This window comes from Trematomus bernacchii, unplaced genomic scaffold, assembly GCF_902827165.1.
Source record: "Trematomus bernacchii unplaced genomic scaffold, fTreBer1.1, whole genome shotgun sequence".
NCBI lineage: Eukaryota > Metazoa > Chordata > Actinopteri > Perciformes > Nototheniidae > Trematomus > Trematomus bernacchii.
Window position 1 is genome coordinate 3728009 of NW_022987567.1, and position 27796 is coordinate 3755804.

General features: G+C 41.5%; 1 protein-coding gene across 3 annotated transcripts; it reads right to left on the reverse strand.

Annotated features, from left to right (window-relative positions):
• Positions 1 to 674: 674 nt before the first annotated feature.
• Positions 675 to 26419, reverse strand: ehmt1b (euchromatic histone-lysine N-methyltransferase 1b). 3 transcript variants are annotated; one of them, XM_034126058.1, is made up of 26 exons: positions 26377 to 26419; positions 17994 to 18084; positions 17383 to 17900; positions 16618 to 16900; positions 16356 to 16504; positions 14861 to 15013; positions 13715 to 13786; positions 12306 to 12408; positions 11226 to 11363; positions 10199 to 10476; positions 9302 to 9534; positions 8493 to 8702; positions 8312 to 8394; positions 8082 to 8188; positions 7862 to 7984; positions 7173 to 7274; positions 6514 to 6618; positions 6272 to 6426; positions 5540 to 5710; positions 5079 to 5223; positions 4887 to 4964; positions 4084 to 4199; positions 3653 to 3739; positions 2185 to 2263; positions 1921 to 2096; positions 675 to 878 (listed from the first exon to the last, which is right to left on the reverse strand). In XM_034126058.1, the coding sequence occupies exons 1-26, from the start codon at positions 26395 to 26397 to the stop codon at positions 701 to 703; spliced, it is 3954 nt and encodes a 1317-aa protein (XP_033981949.1). In that variant the 5' UTR covers positions 26398 to 26419; the 3' UTR covers positions 675 to 700. The 3 variants fall into 3 exon arrangements, with proteins under 3 accessions (XP_033981949.1, XP_033981950.1, XP_033981948.1); XM_034126059.1 differs by lacking the exon at positions 26377 to 26419 and adding an exon at positions 26137 to 26238; XM_034126057.1 differs by lacking the exon at positions 26377 to 26419 and adding an exon at positions 21512 to 21574.
• Between the last annotated feature and the right edge of the window lie 1377 nt (positions 26420 to 27796).

Consider the following 27796-nt stretch of genomic DNA (forward strand, 5'->3'; position numbering starts at 1 on the left):
TAAATTCCTACGACACGTTAAGATCCCCTTAAACATGCTTAATGAAAAAGGAAAGCCAATTTATTTAACGACCTCAGATACAAAATGTCCACTATTTTGCACCATGTCTTTGCTTTCCCAATTATTTCTTAACTCATAATTAATTATGGTGGCAAATGTCGGACGTTTCTGTTCAAACACTGCAACAAAGATGAAGTGACACAAAGAAGTGGCAACAAAATTCAATATTTATCAGTTATCTTGCTGGAATGGTTCATGATAAACGACCGCAACGGTCAAAGCCCAGCTGTATGCTGAGGTCGTCTCTGCAACAGGCAATTGTACCCCCCACCCAAAGTCCCTTGATCTTAACTCAATAAGAAAAGCCTTTTAACAATTTCAATCATCTTAAAAAAAAGTCAAAATGCACGGTTCTCCCTCCGAGAAAGGTTCTGTAAAGACTGTTTTATTGTCGCTGTGACATTTGCTGCCCCCTGCTGTTCCTGTGACCAAATAAAGGAGCAGGAAGTTCCTTCAGGTTTTGATTGTGCGTCTGGTTGCGTGTGACAACGTTTAACGTGTTCTCGCAAAGGTCCACGGTTTCAATTAGAAGTAGAGAGACAGTACAAGTCGACTGATAAAAGTTCAAAGTTCAAGGAGCATGTGTCCGTCAGTCGGGGGTACGTGTAGTGTGGGGGGGGGGGGGGGGGGGGGGGGGGCTTTAGGAGGGGGTGTTGGAGGAGCTGGTGTCGGGCAGAGCGCTGGGCTGCTGCTCCTCCGGTGTGCTGTCCGCCTGCAGCGACGCCAGGGCCGCCGACGAGAACTTGCACTTGGAAGAGCTGCACTCACAGCTGAACAGCTTGCTCTTTACTTCCCAGAAGTGGTCGCCATAGTTAAATCTGAAGAGAGAGAGGATGAGAAAGTGATTATGTTTCTTCCAGGACTTTTATTTGCAGGTTACTTGCATGTCGTACATTTGTGTTAACCACAGATCTTATAACAGGCATCAAACCAAAACACGTAAAAATTGTAAAATGCTAACACACTCTTAACCAGTGGCATCTGTGGTGTTATGAGCCGACCAAAGCTCGCAAAGTAAACCTAGGTGGTACCTTTACAATGTTTTATACCACTTTACTTTTTACTTAAAGTGGACCTATCATGCTATATTTGAATAATATAGTATAGGACCATACCTATATAAGGCATATTTATACTTTTTTTTATTTATTTATTTTTTCAAAATACCAAACAGATCATGCATTTTAGCCATGCCTCATTTTGCTCAATTTGACATTTTTTAGCTCTGTTTTTGCAAGGGTTGATTCTGTGAGAACAGCACCATCTACAGGCCTGGCATATGTACTACAGCGTCTCCAGCGCTTTCGAACGGCAATGGCCGTGGCTGTGTCCTCCTGATTGGTGGAGTTGGCCCAATAGCCGTAGCGCCACCGTCCTGACGTCAGGACAGTGTTCAAATCTGGATCAGTTTTTATCAGATCCGTTTGCAGCCCCTTTTTTAGAGATTTGGGTATGGAGGAAAATAGAGAGGGTTGTGTTTTCTGATACTTGGTGAGTTCCCTGGAACACCGGGGACACATATTCATGTATAAAAGACGTACAAAAGTGCATTTTGCATGATAGGTCCCCTTTAAGAAATGACCCAACTCAACCTACGAGTGCCTTAATAACAAATCAGGTGGTCTCATGTTACTAAAGCTGATAAACTGGATGGCTTTTAGAACGGTAAAGATTTCACCAGGATTCTTATTTTCAATACCACCACGTCTACGCTGTTAAGGGTTTCAGTTTAATATTGTAACTGTGTAAATTCAAAAAGTTAACAGAGCTGTGGACACTGTATCATTTTCCATCAACTTGGGCATCAATAATTCATCCTATAATGCATTCAAATCGTCAAAATAAAAAATGAAGTGTTACCCCAGCTCCTCTCCAGCCTTGATGTTCTCACTGGCGAAGAAGGCAATGTGTGGGAAACGGAGGTCCTGGTGCTTCGTGAAAACTCGGCAGGCGAACAGGTTGGGCTCACACATGTGATTGAGGAAGCGGCTGATGTTGCCATAGAAACGAGCGTCGATGCAGTATTGATCTTGTGGCTGTGAGGGAGATAAATAGGAGACTCAAACTGAAACAACGTGACGGCTGAAAGGAGAAGTAAAGAGGTGATGGGTTAGGGTGCTTTACCTTATCGTCCAGGCTGAACAGGTACGTGTCGTTCTGCCTCATCTCTGCCTCTGCCTCGGAGATGATCTCCCCCACGTACCTGTTCAAAAGCAGGTGACCCGTCAGCAGACATCACTGAGAGCTTTTCATCTAATGCTGTTTACGACACGCCAACTCCTCATGAGTGGGGAATTATAAGGTTTTATTTGGGAGGACTGCAGCTCTGAGATACTGAGCTTCAAAGACTTCACATCCCCGCTGGTGAACCAATTCAACACCGAGTGGACCACTCCATTTAGATAATGAAAAACACATTCTATAATCCCAAAGTAACTGCCTGGTATCAACCAAAATATATTATACCATCACATGCAATTTGTCAAGCCAAAAGTGTACCCAATGAGCTTGATTATTCTGTTCTGATGCCTGTATATGGTTTAATAAGAATTGAGAAATACGGGTTTGTTAACAAAAGGCCTTTATTGTTCAGTAATAACTTTGTGCCAGATTGTATATCCTACTGATGACTATTCGTTTTCTCTAAATAAAGTTGATTTGATTTATTAACTTGCTCTCCTTCTGTTGCCAACACATCTAGTTAAAAAAAGAAAGAAGAAAGTCCAGCACACTAACTGGAGCTCACTGTGATAACATTAAACCCACAATATTTAGATTAAGAATGTGTTTCTCCAGAGAGCTGCCACAGAACTAAATAGTAGTGATTTAAGAAATAAATAAAAAAGCTGTTAGATATAGTTTCAACACATTAGCAGGATAGTGACTGGCACATCAGGGAAACACCTCCGTGACATCGACAGCACTTCAGAACGTGAAAAAGCACACTGTTAAACTCTGAGCTGATGCCATGTGGCAAGAGATCCAAACTGCATGTGTGAGAGTAGCAGGGTTTTTTTTTTTTTAAAGGTCCCCTATTATAGTGTTTTTCATCAATATATTATAGGTCTCAGATATATACAAAACATGTCTCTGAAGTGTTTGGCTCCAAATACCAAACAGATCATTGCAGCATTACCCATAATCCCCTCTGTTTCAGCCCTGTTTCAAAAGTGCTGATTCTCAGTCTGTTACTTCAGATGAAAATAAGGAGCCCCTCCCCACGCCCCACGAGAGATATTTGGTTACAAATAACACAATGGTGCTCTAGGAGGAGATTCAGGTGATAAGGTGGGGGGGGGGGGGTTACCTTGGTTGGTGATTGGCTAATGGTTACACAAGCCACAAAATCGTTATGACATCATAAAGTGGCCAAAATCTGATCAGCTCATTTTCAGACAGGTTTTTATATAAATGGATCAGGACAAAAAGAGAGAGAATCTTTTTTCCTGAAACTTTCAGAATCTCTTTACACAGAGGGGACACATGTGGATGTAGAAGAGACATGAACAAGTGGATTTTGCATAATAGGTGACCTTTAAATTGGGGAAGAAGTAGAAAAAAAACCTTGTTTGTATTTGTAAGTGGGACTTACTCGCATACAAAGGTCCCCTGTGGTATGTCATGTAGCGCACGCACACCCCAGCCCTTCTTACTGGTCCTGAAGAGCTGCAGCCTGGTCCTGGAAGATACACAACCACTTTATGTTACAGCTTTATAAACAGATATTTAACTTTTCACACCTCACAAAAAAAGAAAACAACAAAATGCTTTAATAGTTCTAGTACTACAGGTGTTTTAAACACAATTATTGGGTATTAACACTATAAACTGTGGTATAAATATTGAATACACATAGAGGTACATAGACAGTATAGACACTGTACACTGTATACAGAATAAATAAGCAACACTGTAGACCCGTTAAGTATTTATAAATAAAATAAGTAAATGACTAATGGGCTAAATCAATTCTCTGTTGCATTAACTTTTATTTGTATTGTTATTTGTGGATTCATGAAGTACCTGATTCCATTTTGCACGACGCGGTTCTTGCAGGTCCTCCAGCAGGAGCAGGCGTGGTTACACTCAAAGATGAGAGGAGGCTCCTCCCGGCAGAACTCAGGGAGCAGACGACCCTTCTGAACACGACAACAAAATACAAATTAAACTCACATATTTTGGTCTGGTGCTGCTTGTACATAACCCTATGACCACCACAACACACTGTCAAGTTGTAAAATACATATTTTCTTTTAAAGCTGCTGAAATTACACCATTTCTCAGAGCCAAAAAACGTGAAAAACTAAATTATTGTCAGAGTCAAATTATGTGTATCAAACGCTTCTTTCAGGAAAAACCACCACATTTGAGCTTAAATACAAAAATGTTATCTTAATCACTGTATTTCGACATTTAATTTCACATTTCGACAGAATGCAGTAACCAGATTGCGTAAAAAACAAACCAACAGTGTCACGACAACATTTTAGTGAAACTTCGGCTGAGCTGCAGACAGATTTTAAGTATGTATATCAGGTAGAGCCCCCCCCCCCCCATGTCTTTCTTTTAAATTGTATGTGGATACACAAGTGTTTCGGGGAACTGGAAATGTTTTTTGTCCAACTTCCACTTGCATTTCTTCCTTTTTAAAGCATTATACATTTGTTACACTGTAATCAAAACATTGAATAATTCCTACTTCTAACCATTAATGTGCTATTTCCATAGATGTTGTTGGACGAGTCAACAGTGAGTAAAAAGTGACAGGAGGATAAAAAAATCCCTGAGACTGCTTGGTGTTCAGATGCAGACGTGTCTGTTCTCACCTTGTCGTACCAGCAGCGCAGGCTGAGCTGTCCACACATGCAGATACTCGTTGAACAGTCTTCTTTACAAACACAGTACTGTTATCCACCGGAAAAAGAGAGAAAATAATACTGGTCATTTCACGCTGCCAATCACAGAGGGAATAAAAGCCTCTTTGTTTCAAATATCTGCTGGTGTGGTTTCTTACTGACCTGTAGGTGCGTTATGTTACGGTCGATGTTCATGGGCGAGGTGACGCAGTTTTCGGGGATGTATTTGTAGTCGTCTGGGTGAGGCTCACCGTCCACAGAGTTGACACACGGGAGGGGAATTCTCTCCTGTCCCAGAGCTATGTCACTGTAAACAGAGCAGACGATAATAAGAGTAAGTAAGCAACATTTTGTTACAAAGCGCTTTTCACATACATAGTCACAAAGTGCTTGACAAAACATTAGAACATCATAGGAATCATAAAATAATGAATGACCACAAAAGGCCACGTGTTAAGAAGTCAATGTCAAGCATATCTGATACAGGGGCAGTAACAAAAATGCTGGGGTTAAAATGTTATGTTTTGACCCCCTAACAAGTCAAGAACACATGATAGCATCCTTTCTTTCAACCTGTATCCAATGCCATATACCCACACCTATCTCCACAGAATAATTCTAACCTCTGAAGCACTTTCTCCTGTGGTCGGTGGAGCGTGCTGCTCTTGGAGTCCCTCTCCTTCCGGTTGGCCTGCAGCACGGCCCAGGCTTTGGAGTTGTTGCTGCAGCAGTCTGGAGGAGTTTCTCCCTCGCGGTTCTTCAGAAGCACATCTGCTCCGTGAGTCAGGAACAGCCTGAGGAGAGCACAATCTGATCAACCATTTGGCCATTTGGAAACAAATATTTTTAGGGCCCGTGTCCACATGGCGACTTTTTGGCAGAATGATGCTGGGGAGAGCTTTCTGCCACGATTCATCCATGGAAAAAACAATTGGTTATTGTTTCTGTGATATCTTGACAACATATCACAGTTTTTGTATGACAAGCATTGCACCCTTTCTGTTTGTGCTACTATATATTTGTTTGACATTGTTTTTTAACCATTACAACCTAGCGGCAGAAGCTTGCATTCAACCTTTGTACAAATTAGCTTTGGCGCTATTCTGATATTCTAATAAAGTTGAAACTCAAAGCAGCAACATGACCCACGGTGAAGCACTTTTTCTCGAGGCGACCACATTCAATAGCATTCGCCAACTCCTCATTGGAACCAAATGAAAATAGATGCTGGCGCTCGGAGAAATGCGATATGTGGACACAGGCTCTTAGTTTTTCAGTTTGAAGCAATCCTCTTGTTTTAAACTACAGGTACAAAAAACTAACATTTGTTCTATTTTCTAAAGACATTAACTCACGTGACACATTCTAAGCGGTTCTCCCGAGCAGCGATGTGCAGAGGAGAGTCTCCGTGGATGTTGACGACCTGCAGGTCACAGCGAGCGTTCAGGAGCAGCTCGGCGATCTCCACGCTGCCGGAGAACGCCGCCCAGTGCAGGCAGATGTTCTCCTCCTAGACAAAAAACAAAACCATTAACACCATTAGACAACATTCTTTCTTCTGTAACGCATGTGAAACACAGAGTGCTCATTAGCCAACCTTGTCCCTGATGCTGATGTCGGCTCCTTTGCACAGCAGCAACTTCACCTGGTCCGCGTGCTTATACTCTGTCGCCCAGATCATGGCTGTCCAACCTCCATCATCCTGAGGAGAATAAGACAAGCTCAGCTAACGGCTCAGCTAACTGCTCAGCTAACTGCTCAGCTAACTGATCACTGATAAGCTGAGTGAATCTGAAACACACCTATATGACAAAAGTCAGTTGTTTCTGTACTGTGAATAATTGAACAGGTGCATCTCGTTTACTTGAACAAGTGCATTTGAAGGGAAGCCTACAGTGTATAGAAAATACTGACACCCTCTCTAGTCAAAATATTTTTGTATTCCTTTTTCTTATGTGTTATTTCCAATTGGAGATCCTTCCTAAGAGCTAATTGTTCTGATAGTGTGTGAAATGAAGTTGAATCTGACTCCTAATAGTGATTTCACATCAACAAAGGTCATCTTTGAGAAGACGTAAAACGTTTTCATAGGGCTGTACCAAATGTCTTTTGTCGCTTCAAACTTCTATTGAGGTTTTCGATTGAAGCGCCAAATGTCTGTTATATTTTATGACGTCATCATCCCAAAAAAATAATATTGAATGAAATCCTGCGAGTATCAAGAGGGTTGAAAGGGAAATGTGAAACGGTACCAACCTGACAGTTGATGTTGATCACCCCCGCGTTCAGAAGGTACTCAACGATGTTGTAATGACCAGACTTTGCCGCTAGGTGGAGACACGTGAACCCTTCAACATCCTGAGAGCAGCAGAGAAGACAATTATTGACAGTTCCTCAAGTCTCAAGATACATTTCCAAATATATAATCTTTATTTGTAGAGTACTTCTCAAAAGAAAGACAACCAATGATAAAACTGATAAAAATGTATTTAAAACATTGAGCAGAGGTGCTGCATTTGACAAAAAGTACAACAAAATGTTAGTTTTATAAAATAAATACAAATAAATAATAATCCAAATAATAAAATACAAGAGAATGCTTTTTTTTTAATATATATAAATATGGGTTTAGGTGGATATTCAACCCTCAAACGCTCTGAATAACACACTAATTGAATGTGATTTTTAGTAGGGGTTTAAAATAGGATACAAAGCTTTCCAGTCTAATATCCTCAGAGAGGTGGGGGCCCTAACAGAAAAGGCCCTTGGTCACCGTTGGTATATGGATATGATGAAATAATTTAAAATTTAAAATTTAGCAAGAAACCACTTAAATAAATTACATTTTTAAAATTTAATTTGGACAAAAGGTATAAAGTTAGAGCACCAGTCCAACAGCTGCCAAAACAATCAGACGGTCAAATACAAACTATCTGCAGGTGTACCTTGTGAGTGGCGCTGGCTCCGGCTCTCAGCAGGTACTGCACCACCTCTATGAAGTTGTTCTCACAGGCCTCCATCAGTGGCGTCCGCTGGTCTTCATCACACATGTCCAGGTTCGCTCCGGCCTGAAGTGACATGTTTCATTTTCAAATGTGACATTAGAATCTATCACATACGTCTGTACATGGTAGCGCTGAATGATTATCAGTAAGAGAGTCTGACCTGTACGAGCATGTGGCAGATGTCTTTGAAGCCTCCCTCCGCTGCAGCGTGGAGCGGGGTGCGCTTGTTCTGAGACTCCATCTTAAAGTTTGGGTCGATACCGTCCACTGGAAGGTAAATGGAGAAGGAAACATCTTCATTAAAAGGATATGGATGAAAACAAACAGTAGATGCATTTAAAAAGAACACCAAATGGAGACTATAATGAGGAACAGGCAGGGTTAACATACCCAACATATGCAACACCTTCTTGAGTTCTCCCTGTTTGGCTGAGAGGTAAAGTTGTTTGGGGTGAAAACGCAGCTTCTTAGGCCTGAGGAAAAGACGCAGAAGAAAAAATAAGTGAGTGTTTCTCTATGTTTACCTCACAGGCTTGTTCTCAGTCAGATAAACTCTGAAGGTGGAGCTTACTTCTCTGTATCTAGAGCCATGAGGATGCTCTCCAGACTCTCTCTGGGGGCCCCCTGCTGGACTGTAGGGGGCAGCATGGTCCCCGCCTGCAGCGCTGTGTCCTGCGATGAGCCGGGAGCAGCCAGGGAGTCCAGGCCGTCTGAGAAACTGGCGGGAAGCGAGCTGTCGGCACGGCCGCTGACCTCAGAACCCACGGCCAGGTGAGAGGAGCTGGAGAAGAACATGGAAAAGTATTTTAGCAGTGCTATGAATGTTATAAGTTGCCAGGGCATACTTTCTTTCGTGTGTGGCAAGCAGGACGGCAAGCAGTTTTTTGAACACAGTGAAATAGTTGTTTTGGAAATGCTTAGTATCAACAAATAAGGATTGATTACATATTTTGTTGGATAAAAACATGTTCTTCAATTTTCTTATTACTTTTGAATTTGGACAAATCAAAGCTCTGAAGTTTTTGGAATTGTTTGGATCACATGAGTTGGAAACAGACCAGTCTATAAATAGTATATATCTGAAAATATAGTGTAGCTGTTAACTGGCATGCAAAACAAGGCTGGACAGCATCTAAAATGTTGATTAAGAATTTGAATGTCAGCATTATAAACAAGAATTCAATTCATTTTTAAAGCTTTACTTTGGTATTCATTATTTTACACCTTTAAAATGTTAACATTTCTCTTTAAAAATCTTCTGTAGAGGAAACAAAAAGTAAAATCGGCTGCCTTCACATTGTTTATGTTTATTCACTAATAGGTTACAAAGTCTCCCAACATGAGCATCATACACCTGTTGATCATCATGTGGTTCTTCACCTGCCAGTGGTGGTGTCTGCTCGGCCCTCGGGGGCCCCGGGTGTTGCAGGGCCGTGTGCGAGTGCGGGGGGGACGGTGGAGGTGGTGTCGGCATTGGCGATGGTCACCTCCTTGGCCTTGCTGGCCTCCTCTCCGCAGTGCGGACAGAAGCTTTGACCTTTCAGCATGGAGGCGCAGGCGCGGTGGAAACGGTGAGAGATGCTGAGGTCCGGTTGGCACTCCATGAAGGTCCCCTAAAGGTGAAATGTACAAAGTCAAAAACAATTAATGACTTGTGTGGAGTTTTGCTCAAGAGCACTTCAGCAGCAGGCCTGTATTTTCTGCAGCTTAAGGATATATTGTGTTTTTGCGTAAGGGATAATGTGCAGCAAGGCGGTCATTATTGAAAAAAAAAAAACACCTGACAGGGCGATAATGGAGCCTGACGCGAATGACCGCCTCGCTGCACATTATTCCGCTATTTACACATACTAAATCATTTTATGACTTGACTACCAATATAAATTGATATGATTTTATTGACTTAAAAAGGGTCGTATTGCTTCCGTTAAGAAAAAAGATAGTCCCTTCCACAGCATACAAACAGATGGAACTGAGAAAACATCGTAACTTTAAATGATGGCATCACTGATTGAGATTTGCCCTAAAGAATGTTATGTATATCCTTTAATTTCAGATATACTGTGTTCAAAAGTAAATACATGTATTGTATAGATTTTTCTACACTCTTAAGACTCATTATCTGGACCACACCCCCTTAGTTTATCCACGTATATAAATTGCTTGCATGTGTGTGAGTGTGTGAGTGTGAGTGTGAGTGTGAGTGTGAGTGTGAGTGTGAGTGTGAGTGTGAGTGTGAGTGTGAGTGTGAGTGTGAGTGTGAGTGTGTGTACTCACAGCCCTGCAGAAGAAGCCACAGCCGGGGCAGCACTGGTGCTTCACCATGCCGTTGCGGTGATCCTCGCACAGCACCAGCAGCTGCACAGAGTTTGAGGGGCGCATCATTTCGTGTTTCAGGATGGCGCCCTGGCAGCGGCTCAGCTGTCCGTCCACGCTCTCCGTGGCCATGCACTTCCTGTCGGCCAGCGTGAGGATCTCTCGACTCTTAGGCGTCTCCATGCGGCAGCTGCAGAGAGGGAGCTCCTGAGCCTCCTCCATCGCTGACCCTGAAGCTTCTGCAAAGAAATGTCTGACTTTACTTACCATGTACCTCAATATTTATATGTATTTATATTGTAACATACATGCTATATAAGTACAATTTGCTAATTTTTACTATAAATCTTGTGTTTATATAAATATTTTTGTTCTATCCTGTTTTTTATCAAACTTGAACTTCTTTTGTTGATAAAAATATGACCAAGGAAGTCAAACTGTTCTTTGAGCATCTGCACAAGGTTTCACTTACTAACTTAGAAACATAGTCACAGCATTGAGATTTTAATCAAATCACAGGACAGGAAAACAAAATTGCAAATCAGACCAGACATTCCACGGAAGCACTTGATATGTGGTGCTTCAAATATGTTTTTTTGTTATGGTACCAAACAAGAACTGAAGCTGGACTGACTAGAATAACAAAAACCAATCCGCTGCACCGAGTGTGCTGAGACTTTTGGAGGAAAACAAACACGAGTATGAGAATGATCTTTAAGACGTAGCAGTCAGTCAGGTGTCTGTAGCTACTGAAATGTGTGAGTCTTCTGGCACACACATGAACTATATATGCTATATATCTACCAGAACAAACCTGGTGGAACCATTAAAACACAGGAGCCGTTAGCGGTGGAATCACACCAATACTTTTGAACTCCATTGATCAAAGCATATAAAAGGAAATACACAATGTGTGACTGGTGGGTACAAGACGTGATGGATTACCGTCAACCAGTTAAGCCAGTGTCCTTATTTCTTCTGAGCTCACCTTTGTTCTGAGCGGGAGCCGCTGCCTCTCGGGGCTGCTGGAGGGGGAGGGAGTCGGGTGAGGGGATCTGAGTGCGCTCCTTCACATCGTCAGTCTGAGCCGGAGCGGAGGTTTGGAGCTGATCCACCGCCTCCATTTCTGAGGGATCCACAGAGATCAGTAAGAAAATGCTTCAGTGTTTACGATCACTTTAATGCCGTCTTAAGCAACAAAGCCAAACGTGCTTTTGTATCGTTTCTATTTTTACTTTTATTGTTATAACCTAAGCCATGGAGATCTTGAGCTGGTGCGTGCGTGCGTGCGTGTGTGTGTGTGTTATCTCTGTCTGCAGCTAATTTCCCATACAACTAGATCCATAAGCCTAATATTGTTTGTGCTCATGTATCACTCTATGTTCAAGGACCTGTTGTAATTCTTTCTCATATTCATCCACAGGGTGGCACAATCAATTGAATTGTATCAAAAGTAGTACCACATCCAAATTGCAGTAAGCACAATAGTTGGTAAAGGTCAAATATGTGGAACATCTTTCTATGTAAAGTATTGTGGTGCTGGAGAGAAGTCCCAGCCAACAAACAGTGTTCTACAGACATAAACTAAAATATTGTCTACTAAAGAGCCTCTTTGCACCATTATTTTATAATAAACTTTTCAATGATAATGTAAAATCTACTATAGCGAATCAAATCGCAGTTGCAATATCAATCGTAATATCGGGATTAGTTGATGTTTTGGAAAATTGTGCTGCTATCACTGCTGACTCCTAAACATACACATTGGTAGGGTCTGCTGCCTCCGTTTGAATGATGTGTGTGTGTGTGTGTGTGTGTGTGTTCATTAATTTTAGGGTGAAGAATTGGTTAGGGTTAGGCATGTGTTGGTTATGGTTAAGTTTAGGATAAGTCTCCAGGAAATGCATGTAAGTCAATGTAATGTCCCCTGAAGTGATGTATACGTGTGTGTGTGTGTGTGTGTGTGTGTGTGTGTGTGTGTGTGTGTGTGTGTGTGTGTGTTCAACATATGCAGTACAGGTGACTGAATGTATGACCGTGTACAGGTGAGAGTGTGACAGGCGATCACCTTTGGCCTTTATCCGCCTCTTCCGTTTCCTGGCCGGCCTGAGCCACGCTGCGTCTCGCTTTAACTTATTTTTCAGTTTCTTCTTCAGACTGGACTCTGTGCTCTGAGACGGACAAAAAAAATGTTGTCTTCTGTAACAGAGTGCTTCAAGAATGACCGATTGTTGTATGTATGCCAGCCCAGATATGAACAGCGCCCCTAGTGTCCTCATGCAGATTATAATGGAATTCTTCAGCAAGATAATCTTCACAAATGAACATCCCTTTAATGATTTTTGAAGCGTAAATGCAAAAGTAATAAGCTAATAATGTAGACAAAACATACAACAGTGGTGTGAATTTACGTCACCACCACTACGTTTTAAAATATACATTTGATTTTCGCGCATAATTGCTTGAAACAAAAGCCTTTCACCTCTATTTTATGTCATATTTCAGGCATTTAACCAAAGCAACTTCAAGACAACAGAAGGTGCAAAATGCTGACTCTAATGTGGGTTTTCACTTCTGCACCACTATATAAGTGTTGATGTGAGAAGAAGGTTGAGTCATTGAGTGAAGCAGGAACGAGACCTCTACCCACAAATGAGTCAGCATTTTAGAACTTCCAGTTGTCTCACCTCGAAGTGAACGTTTTTTTTTTTAAACTTATCTCAGAGCTGGTGGCGCGCAGTTATACGACCATAATGTAGCTTTTTACTTCTGGGGATTGCATTAACGCTTTAACTGATGCACCCCCGCTGTCTCACGGAGAGATACCACAGGTCTTTCCTTCCTGCAGCGGTCAGACTATACAACCAGCACAGCCCCTAGTCTACCCCCCCCCACACACACACACACACACACACACACACACACACACACACACACACCACAACACAGACTATATCACCCCTTGCTGCTAAATACCAACAAACTATGTGCAATATGTGCTAGATGTGCAATATATATAGATGCCTGTTAATAACTGTGTAATATATATACCTGGCTGCTAAATCCTAAGAACTGTTACAGGATGTGTATTTTTTTTTAAATTATGTAACTTTATTTTTATTATATTTTGTATTATATCATAACTTAGTACTTTTTTTAATGCATTTCACATATTTAATATATGTAACATTAAGCTGTCTGTGGCTCTTTTTCCTGCTGTAACTACGCACATTTCCCCTCCGTGGGACTAATAAAGGTATTCTGATTCTGAACTGTTGTAAACGTGGTGAGAATATTTGGAGATTTTCTTGATGAACAAAACACAAGTTACAATAAATGTGCGTTATTGCCGGATATTTAATTTTCTGCTAGATTCTGAAAACCCATTAGCTTTGTCAAGGTAGCCCTGATGCTAACTTCCAGGTCAGCCTACAAAACTACGCCGTCACTTTACCACCCAATGATGTTGGATCTTACCAGGTCTGACTCTGTGCCCTCCTCCTCTCCCCCTTCTTCTGCAGACTCTTCAAACTCCTGCTCATCTCCCCCCTTCACCACAAACACAAAACAGAGTTCATCACATGTTAACACGGAGCGTATGCAAACAGGCTTTCACTCTAATAGATTACTCATACATTTGGTTCAACAAAACTGTTCAACTGACTGAATCCTTGCACCTGTACGGTTTTTAATGTATTCCAGCAACACTGATCATTTTTAAGACCTCACTTAAAGGTGGGGTAGGTAATTCACTTCAGAAACACTTTTTGTTATATTCCATGGAATGCTCTTAAAGGTGGGGTAGGTAAGTTTGAGAAACCGGCTCGAGATCACTAGAATTTGAAAATACACAACTGGAGAAAATCTGCCACTTCCTTATAGAGCACCTCCTCCAACACACACGAACGCGCACATGACCAATGAGGGCACGAGATAAGTTTGTGCACAGATGGAAGGCTGACAGGCAGGTAGGCCATCCAGTTATTTTAGCCGGGCCGGCTAAAATGATTGGTCGTGTTTTTTACAGTACTACGGCTTCCACAGATGACATTTTTTAATGGATTTTTTTGTCAAAGCACTTAAAATATTCATTGCTATCGGGATGTTAAGAGCATTCCATGGAATATAACAAAAAGTGTATCTCGAGCCGGTTTCTCAAACTTACCTACCCCACCTTTAACATCCCGATAGCAATGAATACATTAAGTGCTTTGACAATAAATACATAAAAAAAATGTCATCTGTCGAAGCCGTGGCGCTGTAAAAAGCACGACCAATCATCTGAGTTTGTGCACGTCAGCCTGTGCACAAACTTATCTCGTGCCCTCATTGGTCATGTGCGCGTTCGTGTGTGTTGGAGGAGGGGCTCTGTAAGGAAGTCTGAAGGAAGGGGCAGATTTTTTTCGGCTGCGTACTTTCAGATTCTAGTGCACTCGAGCTGGTTTCTCCATTCTTACCTACCCTACCTTTAATCACATATATCCCAAATACAGTTGTTTACTGACTTTTAGATTCTACTTTCTGAAAACAATTACTACATTTTCTTTTATAAATGATGCACTTTGATAAAGTAGTAATGACCATGATGTAATGTCAGGATCAAAGACGTGTTTCTGTTCCGACCTGAGAGGGTTCGGATGTTTCCTCCTGGGCCGCACCGGCAGCTTCTCCTGCTGGCTGCTGCCGCTCCTCTTCCTCAGACTCCACCTCCTCGGACTCTTCCTCCTCAGATGCATTTTCCACCTTCTCCCCGTTTATGTTAGGTATAACTTTACTCTGTGAGACAGGAGAGGACTACATGATGATCATAACAAAATATGCTGTGAAATATACTGTTATAAAACATCTGGTAACAGTTTCTGTACAGCCGCTTGTCAAGGTTTTTAGGAATAACACATTTATTTGTTAATGTTTGGGCTTTCTTGGATTACACCATGACAGATCTCAAATCTCAGTTATTGGCACTAGTACTGGAAAACATCTTAATGACACTTAGTCCATCATAATGCTCTTCCATTTGGAGATTTCCCATTTTATATATTGTTAAAATAAATATCTTTGGGCTTTGGTCTGACAGAACAAGACACTTCTGGCGCGTTTTCACTGCAGCGCGGAGCCCCGTTTAAGAGAGCTGTGACGTCAGCGGCCCGTCTTTGGTTGCGTTTCCACTTGGCCTAGTACCGGCTAGCGGGTCCTAATTCACAGTTTTTCTGGCCCCATAAAATCGTGGTTCTAGGGCCAGGAACAACCAGGCTGAATCGGACTGAGTATGCTAAACTAGAGAGAGAATCGCTGGCAAGGGGGCTACAACTACAACAAGATGGACATATTTGACCGTGATTTAATTGTAATACACGTTTCAAAATGATGCCGAAGTAACAACATACTGATACCGGTTAGTAAAAACCATGAATTAATGCTTTGTCAAGTCTGCAAACCTTTTAAAATGCGTGTTTTCTAAATGTAGATTGGCTAAGCTAACGCAGTATATGCTCCGACCGTCCACACTCACAACAACGGCCTATACAGACATAAATAAAGCAGCGACTGTATTCACCATGACACAGGCAGTCTGTGGTTTGTACTTGTTTAACTTTTGTCTAGTTTCTGAACATATATGAGGAGCTGTGAGCTCTGAGTGCTAACAGCTAACGGCTGTGTTGTTTTTCTGGGGTTCGCATTGAAGATGACGTCACAGCTCCGCCTACACTGCGTTACTATAGATACTACCCCAGTTCCTAAACAGTAATGGAAATGCGCCATAAAGTGAGCCAGTCCTAACGAGGCCTAACCATACCGAGCGAGGCCGTGTAGTGGAAATGCGCCATTAAAGACATCACCTTGGATTTTAGAGAAACTGGCATTGACGTCTTTTAATATCATGAGATTTTATAAGACCAAACCAAAACTGTATGAATCTAAAACCTAAATCGGCAAATTCTGCCTGCAATAGTAGAATGTGCTTAAAAATAAGGTGAGTATGAAACCAAGAAAAACTTTTAAACTTGTCACATGAAGGGATTTTTATTTCTTTGTCAAACTGATGTCAGTGTCTAAATAAGGTCATCAATGAAACATAAATATTGAGTTTTTTGTGATGAATGTCAGGAGCACATACCTGCAGGCTTTTTGCAGACTGTTCCATTCCCTTAAACATTTCCAGCATAGTTCTCTGCTTAAGCACTTTGGTTTTCTTCTTGGGAACCAGACTGTACATTCCCATCCTCCGCTTCTTCTTACGGGACGACAAGCCTCCTGAGAAAGGGCCTACAGCACCGAGAGAACACACAGACACATTTACAGCACAACTGTCGGTAGATGGGCCGCTCAATAGCTCACCGGGTAGAGTTATTGTCATGTTGTATTGCAGTCTGTCTGACCTAGGTGGAGTTTGACTGGAGCTGGACGAGCTGCAGGAGCAACAGGTGGAGCAGGAGCTTCAGGAGCCGGAGAATCTCCAGGTGCCGAAGGATCGGAAGGAGCTGGAGGTGATGCAGGAGCTGCAGTAGGTGCTGGTGAAGCTGACGGAGCAGTTTGTGCTGAAGCTGGTGTATCCGGTGGACTCTGAGGTAGATGGTTCTGCTGCGGGGGTTTCTGAGCAGCAGGTGAAACTTCAATCTCCATTTTGGCAGTCTGAGCTTCTCTTAATTCCCTGTTAAGAAGCTGAAGGAAGAAGAACAAAACAAAAGCATGCATGATCACTGTGTTACCGAGGGATTTACTTTAAGCCTGTTTGTTACTGGGAGCACTCAATGTTTTATTTGCTTCGGACCAATTGACACCACAAAATACCCTGATTAGTTGATTTTTAAAAAGGGAACAGATTCTATTCATCTTTTCACTTCGATTTGTTTCCTGCTGCGAGGAACACTTACCATTGTGTGTCACATTTATAAAAGGTCCTCCTACAAGCACAGCTCAGTAAGTAGTTCTGGTCAATTAAATACTTCAGTTGTGTTTCATGTGAATTGTGACATTGCAACATATTGTGTGATTAACAAACAATTGTGGACATATTGGGTCCTTTTGGACCAATCAAACTGTCATCAACGGAATCCAAATGGAGTCAAATGTCTACAGTATCACCCTAAGTAAAGACACAATGAGAGAGGAGAGACTAGTGTGCTGCTTATCCCATGGTTTACCTTTTGAGCCGGGCTGACAGCGGGTCTGGACATGGTCTTGCGCGCTCTGTGTATGGTGACGGGAGCCGGGGCCGGAAAGGAGGCTGTGCCATTTTTAGTGTCTGGTGTCTCCGGTCCTGACGTAGTCCCTGTACTGGGATCAGTCCTTAGTGCACCTGAAGTCTGTGTGCACCCAGAGTCCGAGGCCGGGGGAGATTTGGCCCGGTTTCCCCCTGTCGGCGAGCCCGAAGGCAGCCAGTTAGTCCTGTGGGGGGAAACTCCCGAACCCAGCGTCGCTGAAGAGACACCTTCCTGCTGCTGCTGCTTTGTGAGAATGAATCCGTTGCTTCCGGTAACAGAACCGTGCGGTGGCTCCATATCTAACGTGCCGTTTTCATTCACCAGCGGTAAAGTCTTGTTGTTGAATGCGGAGCCGTGAGTCGGGCTCTTGTGCCTCGTGTCGTCACATTCAGTCCCGTTTAGCATCGTCTCTGCTGGAGGGGAAGAAGCCAGTCTGGCTGCTACTTCTTTCTCTCTATCTATAGGAGGAAACATTAGAGAAAGATGCAAATTACAATGTAAACATATCATTTTCATAAATGAAGTGCCATCAGGTTTCATTTGACTAATACCTGGTTTCTCCTCTCCGTTGCTCGCTGCTTCGAGTTCCTCTTTCTTTGAGGATGCACCCTTCTCCAGGCTGCCCTTGGCTAGACCAGCGGGCTACAGGGAAAAGAAGAAGGGAAATCAAATAAAGAGCTCCAAAGCAATATTATTTTCTCTTTATTATCAGTTAATATCTTTAGCAAATAACCGGTAGGTCTAAAAACTGTCAAAAAGTCCCATCACAAGTTTCCAAAGTCCAGGGTCACCTCTTTAAAACGTCTGCCCAACAGTTCAAAACCCAAAGATATTACATTTATGATATAAGAGCAGAGATATTTCCTTTCAAATGTGATGGACAGTAAATTGGGGAAAATGGCCTTTATCGATTATACCGAGCAAAAACACCAAACAATCTCTGTAACAATTATCCGTTTTATAATAATTAAAAGGAAATTGATTGAATGATGAATTGACTATTTGAAAACACAGTAGACAGTCAGACTGTTAATACAAATAACTGTCAAAGCCCTACATTGTATAATTTTGTTAGAAAAGCAGCAGAATGTTTAGCATTTCCCCCCCATTTCTTTCCAATCCAATGAGAAACTAAATGATTACTCAATGACTGATCTGTAAAGCAAAACTCGTAGCATGAGCACCTGAAAAAACCATCCCGTTTATGCAATGAATTCAGAGTAAAGTCCTCTTTTCAGTGACGTGCTTTGTCCGAATCAAAGACTATAGAGAAGTCAAGAGAATGCAGGCGACCCCCGTGCTCTTTTATTGTCTTCTTCTCTCTTTCTGTGCCACAGCCAGCCAGCAGATGCACAGCCGAGGCTTCAAAGGTAATCTCAGCCGCCCACAGACCGTTTTTTACAACTCGCGGGAGGAAGCTGTTGAAGAGGCAGCACCAGGAAGCGCTAAACTCTCTACTCCTCCTGAGCTGAGCGTCAACCTCCTGCTCACTCTGGGATAAATGGGCCCAGAGGACACAAAAGAGGCCTCAGAGGAAACCATCATGAATCTACACTTTGCCTCTTTGGGTCTAACTTGTCAAAGCCACCCTGTTTGTCTTCACACTTGGGCAAATATTTAGATCAAATATCAAATGGTCTAGGTCATTTTGAGAGGCATTCATTTAGAACAGAGCAGGACAGTCTCCTCTACGCTATGTGAGGCTCATACCAAACAGACATACTCTGCTAGGGGCTGCTGGGGTCATATCTAGTGACTAGTAAGGGCAGATGCTGAATCTGATTGTCACAAGAAAGCAGAGAAAACATATTCTCCCCAAAGTAAGGCAATCACAAGGCCTGCAGCAGACAGAGAGCACCGGAGAGCCCAGTCAGTTCTCCCCTGACAGTCAAATCCTCAGATTTAACACAGGGTGTGTCCTGGAACCTGCAGACAAGCGAGACCCCAAGCCCGACTGAATGGGCCATCAGGACAGATTTCCCAAATCACTCCCAAACACGTGCTCCTGAACACGATCATGCACCTCGTCATTTAGCAACAAGGTGAGGCCAGGAGCACAAAACCTGAGGGTGTCTCCCAAAGAACATCTAGTCTATGACATGATCTGAAGGAATCTAGTGAGCACATGTGAGGGTGAAGAGAAGATTACTCCTTAAGTTCCTGTTTTCCATGGATTAAGGAGAGCCACTCACAAAAAGAACACCACACCAGCCTCATCCCTCCCCCTAGTGGTGGAAAGTGGAACTTACACAGTGGAAACAGAAAGGAGAGGGGGGAGGGTAGACAGAGAAGCCTGTCTGCAGATCTCTCCGCCATTTCGCAAACCAGGTTGTTTACTGACACAACGCGGCCATTGCAGCTTTTTTCCACTAGATGGGGAGTGTAAGGGTCTGGAGGCTCGTGGATTCAGGAAGCTGCTGAATGAAGCTCTACATGTGAAGCCAGTGCTTTGAGACCAGATGACAAACCTTAGAAAATATTAAAAAATAGAAATGTTAAAAAAGCTGCAAAAATAAAAGGACCAATGGTTGAGAGTTTGCACTCCAGATTGGACCTTGTGTATTTTTTTAAACAAACAAGCTTAGTACTTACTCAGCTCTTGATAGATAATATATCTAATGATATAAACATACATAGCATACTGTGTATGAGGTCTGGATGTTTGCACTGATCCTAGACTCTACTGCAGGAGGCCTGAAAACCAGTCGTTGCCAACTAAACACAAGCACATTACACAACCAACTGTTTCACTGCCAGAGACACGCACAAGGTGGCAACACCCAAATGAGATGCAATGATAAAGAAAGGTACACAACTGCATTTCACACAGCCAACCTGAAGCACTGATGGCCACATGTTTGTCATATGAGCTCTTAAAATGCAGCATGCAAAACCTTGTCTTTGGGATGCGAGGTATTTGACAAAAGAGGGATTCTCTTCTTCTCAGATAGTCTTTAGTCGCCTGAAGAGGTGGTCTTACAAGAAAAAAAAACAGACGGGAGAAAAATAATACTTAATTTTTGCAGGCAGACATGGTTTCGTTATCTTTTGTATCTCCTTAACCATCTTGCAGTCTGTTTTGTACCACCGTAAACATTTCTGACTATTGCTCTAAAGAAATGTGGCTGAAAAAAAGATTGGTTTTGCATATTCTCTACCCAAAAGTGCCAATGCATTTTGATCTGACCGTAATGATCCCAGTCTGCCCTCGGAGCGTCATCAATCCTCTCCTACGTCATTTCCTTTCCCCCCCTTTAATGTCCACTTTCTCAATATAGCCAAACAAGCCCTAAAATCTGTCTCTTTGAGTCCATTTAGCATGAAATCTTGAATTAACTCCAGGAATACTTGTAAAGACTGATCCAAGAGATGCGAAGTCTAGTCCTCGGACAGAAAGCTGCTCAGAAGATTGAAGCCGGTAAACATTGAGGCTCACACTGCAGCCTAACATGCATCCCTTGGCTTGGTGAGCAGGCACTGCAGCTTTTATGTTCCAGTATATTCCTGATCACAGAGCATAAGATGCACTACACATCCAGGCCCCTGGGACCTCATTATATACTGACCATGGGGGATCAAAGAAATGGTACGACAACAAGGAACATTTTTCTAAATCAACTCTCAGGACAGTGTCAAGTTCTTCTGACGTTCATTGTAATGAATCAAGTTACATCACCCATGCTGTGATTGCTCTAAATACAGCTGTGCTATCACATGACGAGCTTTCTCAAACAACAAGATCCATCAAGCCACGCTCAAATCTCTCTTTGATCCAGCAGCACCGACACCAAAACAGAAAACACTGCTCCTCGAGATTTAAGTCCTTGACTTCAAGAATCGAGAGCAATCAGTTACTGATAAAGCCGCTGCAACTATTTAGAGAAGCATCTTAAAGCCATCTCAACGTGAAGGCAGAGAGACCTGAACACAACTGTAACTTTTGTTTAAAAAAGGGCTAAATGGAGCTGAGAAACAAGACCATGCCCTCCTTACATTACTCAAAGCTAACAGAGGGTGAAGAGTAACAAGCTATCATGTCTTTCCCTAGTGCCTTGAGGAAGCATCATACCTGCTCTCTTCTCATAGCCTCCATTGAGAAGAAGAAGGCGTCAGAGAGAGGGAGTGGGTGGGAGAGTGAGTGCGTGCGAGAGAGAGAGAGGGAAAGGGGGAGAGCGGCAATGTGTCGAACAGATTGCTCGTCTTTTCCTTTTTCTTTCCCCGCATGCACATTCACTTCGCCGGTCATGTGACCTGGTGGCTCCCTCTGTCGGTCCTCCTCTTCACAGGGTCTCCACAGAGCATGCTCAGTCAGCTTTCACTGTAACGCCACTCCATTTCTCTCAACTAGAAGGTTACCGCGCCACTGAAGAAATCACACTAGGAGGGACACGCCATACATGTACTATCCAAATAATATCAATTACACTGGAGACATGTTGAAATACAATGCTAGTGTTTTCATCTGGTGCGCGCTTCTTTTGGTGTCAATTATAGTTTTGAAGGCAGGATCATTTTACCATTTGCTTTGCTGCTTTGTGAACAATGGACATATCATTTAGTCAATGAGTTTTTTGAGAGGAAAAGGGCTTTTTAAACCGTGTGTGTTTGTATGCATAGGCTTTTGAGGAGCACCAACAGAAGAAGGAGGGGGGGGGAAATGGAGGAGGTAATAAGAGTGAAGGCCCGAGAAGCAAACCGGATGTCAGTGAGGAACCTGATGAAGCCAAACATTTTCAATCGCGGACATCAGGCCACATATGAACCCCTTCAACAGGAGAGTCTTTTGTTTCCTCTGAGACTCGGGCCAGTGAAGCAGCAAAACCCCACACCGCCATGCCATGAAAAAGATATTGAATTCAAAGAAATGAAGTAACTGACTGAGGAAAATCCTGAAATAAGTTCCAAAATGAATCTTTGTCTGACTAACAGTACAACATCCAATGACAAGAGAAGAAGCAGCAAATCCTCTACCACAATGAGGCCTTTTATAACAACTCATGCCTTTTATAACAACTCATGGATAAATAGAATAGTATTTTTGCAAACGGGTGTGCTTCCTTCTCAGGGGATGTTACAGCCACGTTGGAATGCAGATGTTGGCCGATTGAAACAATGAGAAACAACCTTGACCTGGCAGACAGGCTCGGGTTTATCTACTTTCAGGGATCAATGCACAAAAATAAGGGAAATAAGTTCTTCCCTCCAACCATGGCAGAGTTGCTATAAAGAAATCAGATAATGTGGATAAAAGAGAGGTAAAGAGCCAGTGAACAGTCTCTATGAACTATGCAACACACAAAGGGAGGCCACCCATAAGCAAAGAAAACAACAGCTTATTGCTGATGGACACGATAAAGCCTTAACTTAAGCACAATACAACCCTGGAGCTGGCAATAACAAAATGTGAAAGTCATGGAGCCTACAGCATTGTGCTTAGTTTAGCTTCAATGTTTACGCATTGTAACAAAGATAAGCATTATGAACAGGTTTAATCTTAACCAATGAAGAGAAAGGTTAAGATTATGAAAACTGATGACTAATGCGAGGCCTTGCCAACAACCTTGCCAACAACCTTGCCCAAGTTCTTATGAAAGGCAATGTTAAACTAGCTGTTGGTCCACACTGAAACATCTAAACAAATGGATTGATTTCCATGACAAAGTCGCTCATGTTTCACGGAGGATAAAGCCAACCGATTTGGTTAACGATGAGGTTAACATTTTTCACCTGGAGTGAAATATCTTGACAACTATTGGATGGATTGCGATAGAATTTGGTAGAAATATTGAATGTCTTTAAATTCTTGGGTTTCAAGCTGAACACTCCCACTTGTCGGAGTGCACCACCGAAGCAATCTTAAAACACAAAGCCTGTCTCTTAAACCATAGGTCACTTCTTTGCTGTGTTTTCACCATTCCTATATTTAGCTATCAATCAATGTGTTTGGAAGTTTTCATGAGGGTTTAAGATCCCCTAATAACGAAACAAAAAAAATTGTTTCCAGTCATCCCATGACTTTTCTTCTGGCAACGCGCAAAAGTCAACGCACATAAAAATCTAAAGGCTTAGCGCTTTTTTCCTCAAAACAGAAATGTTAAACTATAACCTTAATTATGACGTATTGATTTTTGCAAATTGATTGAGAGTCATGGAAGATAATAATTGTGATAAAAGTGAATTGAATGTGCCCCTTTACCTCTTTGATCAAACAAAACGCATATTATCACTTATACCTGATGCACGTCTCCTAATTAAATGGTCACCTACATACCTATTCTAAGCGTTGATCAGAACATTTTTGTGATTGTTCTTTGTTTATCACATAGTCATTTGTCAGCCAGCACCATAATGCCCATACAATTCTTCGGAGACACAAGGGGACATTTATTTCAGCTGAGACTATAATGACCAATACATCAAGATCAGACTTAATGTCCTTCTTAAAATGCGAACAGATTGCCTTGCTTACAGAATAGCAATATCTAGAATGTTAACCCCTGTATGTGGATGAGTATCATGTCACCACATTTTTCCCAATACACATCCTTATAATGGAGCCAAAAGCACATCCAACCAAGCCTTTTTCCTGCTGTGTTTTCTTTCCGAGATCCTGAACACTGAGGGACCAGGAAATCAGAAACACCTGCTTGATGTTGTGCAGATAACAATGCCTTACCTCAAAGATGAAATGCAAACCTTTTTTTGTTAAAATATGGTAATTTGTGGTATTGCAAATGACAATTGGCAATGTAAATTCAGTGTGTAAGAAATTACTTGCCCTTATTTCAACTTTAGTAGAGGCTGATTGAAATAAAGAGCAGGCTTTGACACAATCTTCTGCACCAAATATAAAAAAAAGAAAATGGCCAGTGAGGGGAAGCAATAAAGTGATGCTCCAAGATGAGGGTTTATATTGGGTTATAGGCATAGACCTAGCCATAAGGGCTGCACATAACATTTATTTGCATTGTGTTATAAACTACGGAAACGTTTTCAATCAAACAATAAGTAATTTAATTGTGCATTTGAAAAACTAAAACTTTGATTGATACATATTTTGATTGCAACATTCTGGGCAATCATGTTCAGTCAATACATGTATCTATTAATTGATCAATTAATGAAGTAGGATCCTGCCACTTTAATGACAACGGATTTCATTGGGACTACTTTTTTGGAGAAAGTAGTTCCAGTGAAAACAGACAATGGTGAGGTGATTTCAAGGTTTATAAAAACCTGTTTGTTCTAAGCTTTAGTCTAAATCAATTTGCCCTTTATATCGGGTTGCATTATTTGTAAACAAATATAAGTAATTGTAATTGTTTAGACTTGTATTGCAATTGCAATATGATCCACGAAAAAGGAGGGATTTATCACTTGTCAATGACAATTCGTATCATCATTGAAACACATATACATTAATTATTATACTTTTTTAGGAGTATCTGTTCCAAACAAATATGTTCTGTTAAATCTGTAAAATAATATTCAAAGGCCCAGACATCTCTGCAGCCCTACCCTACCTGTTTAAGTGGGTATGTTAACATATTTAGCCTATGCTTCCTGCTTCCTACTTCCTGCCCTTTGGATATTGCACTTGTCAATATTGTGATTTTATACAATTTCAATTAATTGTGCAGCCCTACTCTATTGTATTTGAAAGGAGGCAGCATTTTAACAGACATATATCTACATATATCAAAAGATACAACTAAAACAGGGCCAGATAAAACCAAAGATACCTGGAGAACTGTTATGGTAATTTGAGGAACTAACCTTTATGACAGGCCACCCATTGATCTACGTGTCTAATGCATCAACAGATCACACAACACTTAGCTATGAGTGCAAACGGAAGTGGCTGCATACCTCAGTGTCCCACACCTTCCTTCACCTCAACATACTGCCTTCTCTTTTGAGGAGATATCTGAATGCTGCTCGAGCGACCTCTGCTGAACAAAATCGCATCTTATCTCTCGAAAAAGAATAAAGAAACAAAGACTGTAGCAGTGATACATTTATGTGGTTATGTAACTAAGTCATAAGTAAATCAGTTAATCTTTACTGATAAAACCTTCATACAAACAACAATTCAACCTGTTACAGCCAGCCCTAGACTGCTTTATGCCGACTGTAAACCAGGACCTAGCTAACAAAGGCAACCATAAGAGTAGTTTCTTATAAAAGTGTAATGTGGACAAATAACAATGCAAAAAGCCTCATAGCAGGTTCAAAAGCTGGCGCCATATGTTTACAGTGGGAGGCAGCACTGCCAAGGTTCATTTGACTGCATCAATTATCATGTAGCTAACAGACTGCAAAGCATAACGGGTGATAACATTATCAGCCGACCATTTAGACATATTGTTTACAAACTACACAGAGACTACTCTCTATCGTTTAAGTAAACATGTTAAACCCAATTATCAGCTTTTGTGTGGATTTGAGTAAGTGTGCACTGTCTGCTAACTAGCACGGCGGCTAGCAGCTAGCTAAACATCAGTGTACACATTAGCATCAAGTGAGCCGGTGACAGACGATACAGCTAAAGCCGTGAATAACGTCGGCTAAATACGCATGCATATATATTTTCAGTTTGATTTTGAACCGCTAAAACTGGACAGAAGCAGGACACTGACTTGAGGCTGGAACATGTATAAATAACTCCCGACACAAAGCTAACAACGCGCCTACTTGGAGTATTCATGTTCCCGGGTTCAGCATCTTCCTGCACATTCAGTTGCCCTCCGGTCCAGCACAAAAGCAAGAGACTGCGGGCTTCCAGCGGCCAATTCACGACAAAACGAAACCTCTACACCGACAATTCGCTCTGTTTACAAGCGGGGTTTTCGTTCCCGGGGAGCAACACATTTTCCAAAACCATGGATACAGTGTAAAAGTAAAACAAGCTTAGAGTAACGCTCACACACTCACCTCGGGTCCAACCGAAGCCATGGTGCCTGGACGTTAACTCCGCCCACTCGCGATTACGTCACATATATAGAATTAACAGACGGTGTTATACCACACCTGGTGATACGACTGTCAGTCATATTCTTGTTTTAATAATAACTAATAAGACTATATTATCCAGAATATATTCATATGTCATGATAATAACACATAGTATTGAAACATGCTGAAATCAAAAACATAAAGGTGCCATAATCATCTTGTAAATATTGAAAGATACAACCCATTAGCCAAATGCAAATACAATAAAATACACTCGAATAGAACAAATAAGTGTTATAATGTATAATAATAATAATAAGTCTTCACTGAATAACCAATTTCAGATGTTTGGCTTCCTCTCCTCACCTGTGTTTAGGCCTGATGCCTGTTTCATTTCCTCTGTTTCTTCAGTTCTTCAAGACTGCAATGAATTTATCTTTATAAAATACATTTGTATACATATTGGAGTCATTTTTCTCAGTTATTTGAGTATATCCATCTATGAACAAACACTTAGTTGCCATTTCTAAGGTAACCTCAAATACATTGAATGCAATCATATTAATTCACATACATGTTCATATTGAAAAGAAAAAGGGAGAATAACATTGGCTTCTGACCATGTGGAAGGAATTATTATCTGTAGCCTATACACACAGTAATTAGCTATGGGCAGTAGCCGTATAGAAAGTTATTAATGACTCTCACCTCGATCAGCTGCAACATTTAAGTTAGATATACATTAATGCATCAATAATAAATATACAAAATACAATTCTTTTTCAAAAATGTGTATTTGTACTTTCACAAAAATAGACATTGTAATGCCTGACTTGGATTAATATTCAATATGTGATATCATATAAGAGTAATTCTTCCACTACTGTCTATTACAAACAAATACAAGTGCCTTGACGTAATATCATACCGCAGTCAGTGTAATGTCAATTTAAGTGTTCAAATGTCCTATATTCTGGTTGCCATTAATACACAGGTGAGGGTCTAAGTGATCTTTATGCAGACACATAACAGATGAATTTCCAGTCGTTGAATGCAGTTTGGTTTGCTGTTTATGGTTTGAGTTGTTACAAATTAGGATACCAAGGTTGATGAGTTGTAGCTGTGAGCATCTGTCTGCTTAGAACAGTTTGCTCTCTCTATTCCTGTGTCCTGCGCTTTTTCCAGTAACCTATGACCCTATTTATACACCCTGCGCCGACAACAAACACAAACGGCTCCTACAGACAGTATAATAACTATCCATAGACTGTATATAAAATAATTATTTTACTACTAGACAATATTCACAGAATGGTCAAAAGGGGGCGCTAGGGACGTAGCACCTAAATATAAGAAGACGAAGAAGAACGAAGAAGAATCATGAAGTGAGGAAGAAGCA